The 9366-nt window shown below is 39.9% G+C and overlaps 1 protein-coding gene across 1 annotated transcript; it reads left to right on the top strand.

The window, feature by feature from the left end:
• The first annotated feature begins 7430 nt into the window (after positions 1-7430).
• Positions 7431-9115, top strand: LOC127122128 (uncharacterized). The gene is made up of 2 exons (XM_051052518.1): positions 7431-8732; positions 9002-9115. Exons 1-2 carry the CDS (start codon positions 7431-7433, stop codon positions 9113-9115), a joined length of 1416 nt encoding a protein of 471 aa, XP_050908475.1.
• The last annotated feature ends 251 nt before the right edge of the window (positions 9116-9366 follow it).

A 9366-nucleotide genomic window follows, 5' to 3' on the forward strand; every position in this document is an offset into this window, starting at 1 on the left:
TTTGACATCTACACACTTACCGTGCTCATCCTTATCTAGATTTCCGTTGGTAGGCATTGGGGTGTCGATTGATTTTGAGTCATTCATTCCAAAGCGCTTGAGTAGTTCTCTGCAGTATTTTGTTTGACATACTGCTGTACCCTCATCAAGTTGCTTTATTTGCAGTCCTAAGAAGTAGTTCAGCTCCCCCATTAGACTCATCTCAAATTCACCCTGCATAACCTTAGAAAATTCTTCGACCAAGTGTATGTTAGTTGAACCAAATATAATATCGTCGACATAAACTTGAACTAAAAGAATGTGCTTCCCTTTGTGTTTAATAAAGAGAGTATTGTCCACTTTACCTCTTGAATATCCATGATCAATTAGGAATTTGCTAAGCCTTTCATACCAAACCCGAGGGGCTTGTTTAAGACCATACAAAGCTCGTTTTAATTTGTAAACATGATCTGGATTTTCAGCATTTTCAAAACCAGGAGGTTGTGAAACATATACTTCTTCATTTATGACACCATTGAGAAAGGCACTCTTTACGTCCATTTGGTAAAGCTTAAAATCCTTAGAACACGCATAGGCAAGCAAAAGACGTATAGCTTCAAGGCGAGCAACTGGAGCATAAGTTTCCTCATAGTCTATGCCCTCCTCTTGGTTATACCCTTGTGCTACTAAACGTGCCTTGTTCCTAGTAATCACTCCGTTTTCATCAAGCTTGTTCCTAAAAACCCACTTAGTGCCTATGATATGATGATCTCGCGGACGAGGGACAAGTTCCCAAACGTCATTTCTTTTAAATTGATTAAGCTCTTCTTGCATGGCCATTAGCCAAAATTCATCAATCAAGGCCTCTTTGGCATTCTTAGGTTCTACTTGTGAAACAAACGCGAAGTGAGAACAAAAATTACTTATCTTAGAACGAGTCATTACTCCCTTTGAAATGTCTCCCAAGATGTTGTCAATAGGATGGTCTTTTGAGGATCTCCAAGCTGTTGGAAGATCATTCACTTCAGCTGTCTTTTCTTCCTCAATTTCTTCATGACTAGTATCTTCCTCCTTCTCATGGGCAGCTGTTTTGGACTGATCAGTTTCCTCAACAGCTTCCTTGAGTATGTCTTCTGTAGATACACCTGCGTCATCAAAAGAAATACCTTTTCCGACATTTTTCGGATAAGACTCATCAAAAGAAACATGAACAGATTCTTCAACAGTAAGTAAACGCTTATTATACACTCTATATGCTTTACTTGACAGTGAGTAACCAAGAAAGATACGTTCATCCGCTTTTGCATCAAACTTCCCAATGTTTTCCTTACCGTTATTCAAAACAAAACATTTACAACCGAATACGTGAAGATGTGACAAGTTTGGTTTTCTTCCTTTCAATAGTTCATAAGGAGTTTTGTTTAAAATAGGGCGAATTGAGATTCTGTTTAGAACATAACAGGCCGTGCTGACAGCATCAGCCCAAAAGTATTTTGGTAATCCACCCTCATTAAGCATTGTTCTTGCCAACTCCTCTAAAACACGATTTTTACGCTCCACAACGCCATTTTGTTGTGGAGTGCGAGGGGCTGAAAAGTTATGCTCAATACCATACTTGTCACAAAACTTCTCAAAGTGGTAATTTTGAAACTCACCACCATGATCGCTACGAATTGTAACTATTTTGGAATTCATTTTGTTTTGGGACAGATTTGCAAAAATTTTAAAAGCAGAAAAAGTTTCATCTTTGCTATGAAGGAAAATAGTCCAAGTGAATCTAGAGTAGTCATCAACTATTACAAAGCCATAGTAATTTCCACCTAGGCTCTTTGTCCTAGAAGGTCCAAAGAGGTCCATATGGAGAAGCTCAAGGGGTCGTGAAGTTGAAATTACATTTTTAGATTTAAAAGACACCCTTGTTTGCTTTCCCATTTGGCACGCGTCACATAGGTGGTCTTTTGAAAATTTTATTTTTGGTAGACCGACTACTAGATCCTTAGATACAACCTTATTTAGCAAATCGAAGTTAACATGCGCTAAACGTCTATGCCAAAGCCAAAAATCATCATTCAAGGTGACTAGACATTTAGTATTTGTTAAAGGTACATCAAACAAGTCAAGCATATAGATATTGTTTACTCTTACACCCTTAAACACAATGTTTTGTTCAACATGTTCAATTATGCAGCAAGTTTTTGTAAACGACACTTTATAGCCCATGTCGCATAGTTGACTTATGCTTAACAAATTGTGTTTAAGTCCCTCAACTAAATGGACATTTGAAATAGTAGTGGTGGAGGGATTACCTACACTACCTTTGCCGAGTATAGCTCCTTTGTTGTTGTCTCCATAAGTAACATATCCCTTTTTCTTTGCCTTGAAGTCTATAAAAAGCGATATGTCACCGGTCATGTGCCTTGAGCAGCCGCTGTCAAGAAACCACCTTCTATCTGCGGAGGCAAGGCACTCATCCTACAACATCAAAAGAGAGAAGTTGGTACCCAATTTTCATTGGGTCCAAGTGGGTAAGTGCTAACATGGTTGCCTTTTGGCTTCCATTGATAAATGCCTTTAGGGACAAGAAATCTCCTAAATTTGCATTTCTCAATGGTATGGCCAGCATGGCAACAATAATGACATAAACCATGATGATGTGTTTGTTGTTTCTTGTTCATTGAATCCTTTAGAATAAAAGAGTATTTTGCATATGGAGGATTCAATGACTTCTTAAACAACTTGGGGTCAACGGCATAAGTAACTTTAGGTTGTAGCGCTTTCTCTAATTTGACCTTAAGAGTGTTTACCTCTTTTTGCCAAATATAACAAGCGTCACAATACCTAACTCTACTACATCCGTCAATGTCAATATTTTTTGAATTTTCTGCAATACTAGCTTTCAACGCTTCTAACTCAATTTCAGCTTTGTTTACTTTACCTTCCAAAAATGAAAAAATATGTTTGTCGGAAGATAGTCTTTTAAAAGCATCTACAACTTCGTTGTGCAGTTTTTCAAAAGCTATTTTTAGTTCCAAAAAAGACATAGAAGAGAAATTATTGTAGTAGGCTTGTTTTACCTTTTTGTCATTGTTTTTCTTCTTGTGGTAGGACAGATTTTTTGTGTGAGCCATAAGGCACAGATTTGCTGCTTCATCATCATCACTTGAGCTTTGTGTGCTTGATGAATCGCTATCACTTTCCCATGCAATGTACGCTCTTCTTTGTTTGCTGTACCCTTTTGGTGAATCCTTTCTTTGATCCTTATACTTTATAGGGCAATCCGTTTTATAATGTCCAGATTTACCACAATTAAAACAGGATCCTCTTCCTCTACTCTTCTTGTTCTCTTCTTGTTTCGAATTTGTAGATTGTTTTCGAAACTTCATGAGATTTTTGTCAGAATGCTTGACTCCATTCTTTCGAATGAATCTATTGTATCTCTTTACAAACAGTCCCATTTCCTCATCATCCGAGTCTTTGTCACTACTTGAATCATTGTCGCTTTGCTCTTTTCGTGAGGACTTAGAGCTAGAGGCCACAAGAGCTATTGGCTTCTTCTCTCCCTCTTTGTCTCTTTTCTTCTCCTTTTCCTTCTTACTTTTGTTCTCATATTTTTCAAGACTTTCCAATGCTTGCTGATGTTCTTCCAGCTTTCCAAACAAAGTTGTAATCGTAAGTCTTGTTAGATCGTTGGCTTCCTTGATTGCTGTTACTTTAGGTTGCCACTCCCTGCTAAGACACCTGAGAATTTTATTAGTAGCAATTTCATTGGAAATAGGTTTTCCAAGAGCATTCAATCGGTTAGTTAGATGAGTGAATCTCTTTTGCATGTCGGAGATGGATTCTCCTTGTTTCATGCGAAAGAGCTCAAACTCTTGATTGAGTGTGTTAATGCGGGACTGTTTTACTTCAGTAGTACCCTCATGGGCAACTTTTAAAGCGTCCCACATTTCTTTAGCTGTCGTGCAATGGGATACTCGATAATACTCATCAACACCAAGTGCTGAAATTAACATGTTTCGAGCTCTCCAATCACACGACCACTTTTTCTCATCTTTCTCATTCCAATCATCTTCTGGTTTAGGTACTATGGCGCCAGCTGCATTAGTCATAGTAATTTGAAACGGACCGTTTTCAATGGCAGCCCATACTAGCCTATCCACAGAATTTATATGAACTCGCATGCAGTCTTTCCAGTAGCCGTAATTTTCACCGTTGAAAATAGGCGCTCTATTATACGCCCCCTTTGGTTCAGAATCCATACTGTTACAGGCAGCCACAGAGCACCAGCGAACCGGCACTCTGATACCACTTGTTAGACGGTGTGGCTAGTGATCGAGAGGGGGGGGGGTGAATAGATCACCTCTTTGAAATTTAACGGATTTGAAATTTTATCAGAGTTTTCAGAGTTGGCGGAAAAATCAGTTCCGAATCGACTTCCGTCTATTCTGAACCGCTACTAGAAAGCCGGACACACAAGTTTAATTGCTGGATTTTAATGAGAATGACAGAAACAATTCACACCAGAATTTTACCTAATTGAATGCACTTATCATTAAAGTCTATTTCCAATGAATAAAATCTAGTTAACCGTTTTGTCAAACAGTTGGTGTGTATGTGATCGATGATAAACAGCAATGGAGTTTGATTAAAAGTTTTCTTGCCACTGCTGTCTTGCAACAGGAACAATCACCACACACTAACTGAAATTGCGAAAACAGTTTTGAAACGTAAAGAGGAGTAAGGTAAGAATACGATACGCAGAGATTTGGTAAGGAAGTTCCCCACGCCGTCCTCGCGTGTGGGTACGTCTCCCTCTCAATTTCAAATGAAATTGAGAACTTTGATTATCAATTTTTGCCGAATCCGTTGATACAAGGTTATGATACAAAGACAGAATTCTAAACTCTAAGAACTTCTTCTTGTATGAACCTTCACTTGATCTGAGCAAGATCAAGATTTTCCTGCACGAAATTGCAAACAATTCACCGGTTCCACGACCTGCTTGCGAAATCCCCCGATCTCCAAACGCAACGCTGCGGCTGAATATGTTCTGCAAACGTGACTCCCAAACCCTCAAGAACACTCCAGTTCTTGAAGGACAAACCAGTAGGTTTTTCCTAGAAACCCCCTTCAATCTTCAACTCAGCTAGATCCTCGATCGTTCCACTGCAAACCACAGCTAGATCCTTGATCGTACCACTGAACGTTATCTCGATGCTTCTTTAATCCAAAGAACAAGAATGGTTATGTGTAAATGTTCTTGAAGAAAAGTGATTGAGAAGATGAAGAAGATGAAGTCTCTTTCAGGTTTCTAATTGCTCTCAAACAATTGCTCCAACACTGCTTTTGATCTTGTGTTCAATTGTTTTCCCTCAATAAATTCGTGCCTTGATCTGCTGTCATAACCTGTCTTATATATGCTGCAAAACCGTTACTGTTATAACATAAAACAGCTTTATGTATTGATGCATAAGAGTGTGTATCGATGCATACTGTAAGATAGGTGAATTTTTGGTGAAATTTATTAATCATGTATCGATGCATAATTCGTATGTATCGATGCATGTGATTATTTCACTAGTATGTATCGATGCCTAATGCGCATGTATTGACACACAGGCTGTTTCAATTAGTCATGTATCGATGCAGGGATCGTGTGGATCGATGCATAAAGTCTTTAGCCTTCCATGTATTGATGCATGACTCGTGTGCATCGATGCATACTGAACAGAAAAGGTTTTGTGATTTATCACATGCTGTATGTATCGATGCAGAGACTTATGTATTGATGCATACTGACATAAAATGCATTTTAATTGTTATTTTAAGGGAAGTATCAATGTAGGTTTATATGTACAGTTATACAACAATAGAGTGGGATGGAAAACATAATAAAAACACAAATGTATCATGTAATGCAATGTACAACCAACATTTGGATGATGATCACACAATTTGCTATCATTAAAAATTAATTCAAGGTAAAGAATCCTCTCACACATATGGTTAAAAGAGCGAGACTATGTGATTGAAGATTATGAATCCTTTAAGAAGACCATAGACTTCTTACAAGGGGACAGGGATAAGTTTCGTGCAAAACTCGATGGGCTAGTAGGATTCTGTAATTGGGCAGCTAAAGAGTTGCCATGGAGGTTGAGAGACGCAGTCGAAGAGTTGAAAAAAGATAGCACTCCTCCAGCCATAATCAATTTCGTTCTACTCTGCAAAGGGTTGTTGAAGAGATTCAATGAGGAACTAGAAGAGCTTCAGGCCAGAAAGCCAGTTGTTTAATTTGCTTATGTCTTGTATTTTTGTTCATTTAAACAAATGTACTTTTGAACTATGACTTTTTGGACCTCTATGTTATGTATGGGAATGAATGACGTTTAAAAATTACTCCGTTATTGCTATTATAAGTATTTTTTTGTTTCTTCGAATTACTAACAACTAATGAAACTCGAATGACTCCCTGGAAGTAAAATATGCATAACATTTGCATCTTCATTATGCATCACACTTCATGAAAATCAAAAAAAAAACTTACCCAACCTTTTTACCCTTTATCCAGCCACACTGACTAATCAACACCGGTACGAGACGCGAAGCAAATAGAAGATGACATTGGAACAAGTTGAGGCCAACCAGGTTACCATGAGGACAGACATCAATACGATCCAGGAGAAGATGGATCAACTGTTGGAGACAATGCTGGCGATCGCTCAGAGAGAGAGAGGAGCGAAGAGGAAGAAGCTAGGGCAAAAAGGAATGATGGCACGCCAGGTCCGAATCCCTAAGACGAAAGTTATGTCCCCACCAAGAAGAGATTGGTTCAGATACCGGTAGGAGGCAAAGGAGATGGAGACCGTGTAGAACCTTTTGATACGTCTACTCATCATGGATCCGAAATTGGAGATGACCAGTATGATGCATTCTATATGCCTGATCAACCAAAGCCTAAGATACTTTCAGATCCTGCTGCAGATAGGCTCCGTGCCCTGGAAAAGAAAATCAAAGTCATAGAAGGAAACAACATCTTCGGTGCTTCTGCCATGAACATGCGTTTGGTATCGAATTTAGTCATCCCGGCTAAATTTAAAACCCCTGATTTCGAGAAATACAAAGGACAGACTTGTCCAAGAAGTCACTTAGTGATGTACTTCAGGAAAATGGCTGCTCATATCGAAAATGACAAACTACTTGTACACTGTTTCCAAGACAGCTTGAGTGGAGCATCTCTGAGATGGTATATGAGTTTAGAACAGGGTCGAATTCAAAGTTGGAAGGATTTGGCTGACGCATTTCTCCGTCAGTACAAATACAACTTAGATATGGCACCCGACCGAATGCAGTTGCAAGGGATGGCTATGAAGGAGAGTGAGTCATTCAAAGAATACGCCCAGCGGTGGAGAGAATTGGCTGCTCAGGTAGAGCCACCATTGTCTGAGAAGGAAATGACCGGGATATTTGAAGACACCTTGAAGGACCCATTATTTGATCGATTAGTGAGCAGTGCCGCATCTGACTTCGCACATCTAGTTACGATTGGAGACTGCATAGAGAAGGGGTTGAGGGATGGAAAGATTCCTGGAGCAGTGACAGCATCTAGCGCACCAAAGAAATATTCTGGAGGCTTCCCAAAGAAAAGAGAAGGTGAAACAAACGCCATATCCAGGAACTATAAAGGAAAGCAACAAGCTTCATTTGGTCAAGCCGCTGCCGTGGTACCTATACCCTATCAACAGCCAATACAGCAACAACAAATGTATCAACCACAAGATCATCAACATCATCATCAGCAAAATACCGCACCACCAATACAGTTCAAGCCAAGACCTCCAAGAAGACAACTTGATCCTCTACCAGTACCTTATAGTCATATATTCCCATATCTGCAGAAGGAGGGCCTTCTAACATTGAGGGAGTTAAAACCAACTGTTTTTCCGTATCCACCTGGATACGACGCTAATGCCCATTGTGAATTTCACATGGGAGCACCTGGTCATACTTTGGAAAACTGTTTCGAATTCCAGAATCGAGTACAAGACTTGATCGAAGCCAAGGACGTTTCTTTCACTCTAAGACGCCCGAACGTGAATACCAACCCCATGCCGACGCATAAGGATGCTTCCGTCAGTGCCATTGAGGAGAGTGATGAAGGCAAACTGATCTGTAAGGTTGAAGAGATTCAAACCCCTATCACCATGATAGGAGCACAATTGCTGAAGAGTGGTCTGATCCTGAAAGAGCTAGTGGAGGAAGAGAATAATGAAGGGTTGAGGAGTTTTATACAACAAATGTTGGATCGAGGCGAGTTACAAATAACTTACCGTGTCAAGAGCAAGCGTCAGGAAGAGATAGCCGTGGTAGATATCCCCTATGATGAGGTCAAAGTAGAAATACCTATAAGCCTGTTGGTGATAGAGTTCCAAGCACCATTCGAATATAAAGATGAGAAGGCATCCCCATGGATATATCAGCATAGAGCTTTTAAGCAGGGGCAAGAAGATAAACCTTTAATGATTAACGAACCAAATGTCACTTCAATTATGGGGCCAGCAGGAATGACGCGCAGCGGCCGAGTGTTCGCACCAAGAAATTCTGATACTTCTGAGAGAGCTAAATGGAAGGAGGCCGTTGTCCAGATCCCCATTCCTAATCAGGGGATGCAAGACATGCACCTATCTCCTAAAGCTGGTGTCACTCGTGAGGAGGCTGAGGAGTTTTTAAAAATAATCAAGAAAAGCGATTACAAGGTGGTGGACCAGCTAAACCAAACACCTTCCAAAATTTCCATGTTATCTCTCCTACTTAACTCCGAAGCACACAGGAATTCGCTGTTGAAGGTATTGAGCGCCGCTTATATCACCAAGGACATAACAATACAACAGTTTGATGACGTGATAGCTTGTGTGACTACTGGAAATTTCTTGGGTTTTAATGATGATGAACTACCGATTAAAGGAAAGAACCATAACAAGGCTCTCCACATCTCCTTGAAGTGCATGGATACTATATTGTCAAGGGTGTTGGTAGACACAGGTTCCTCTTTGAACGTCATGCCAAAAATGACCTTGATAAAACTGCCAGTGGAAGGGATAAGTATGAAGCCCAGCACCCTAATCGTAAAAGCATTTGATGGCTCAAGGCGAGCAGTGATAGGAGAGGTTGACTTACCAACCAAGATAGGTCCAACAATTTTTAATATTACATTCCAGGTCATGGATATACATCCTGGTTACAGTTGCTTATTCGGGAGACCCTGGATTCACTCCGCAGGTGTTGTCACCTCCACTCTGCATCAAAAACTAAAATTCATCACAAATGACAAAATGATTGTGGTTGGAGAAGAAGAAGATATCTTGGTCAGTCACTTAACATCTTTTCGAT

This window comes from Lathyrus oleraceus, chromosome 2 (genome assembly GCF_024323335.1).
Source record: "Lathyrus oleraceus cultivar Zhongwan6 chromosome 2, CAAS_Psat_ZW6_1.0, whole genome shotgun sequence".
Taxonomy (NCBI): Eukaryota; Viridiplantae; Streptophyta; class Magnoliopsida; order Fabales; family Fabaceae; genus Lathyrus; species Lathyrus oleraceus.

Coding starts and splice junctions, on each gene's coding strand:
- LOC127122128 (XM_051052518.1), top strand. CDS start 7,431: ATGACCGGGATATTTGAAGACACCTTGAAGGACCCATTATTTGATCGA. Junction 8,733..9,001: donor TCAAGAAAAGCGATTACAAG/GTGGTGGACCAG, acceptor TATATTGTCAAG/GGTGTTGGTAGACACAGGTT.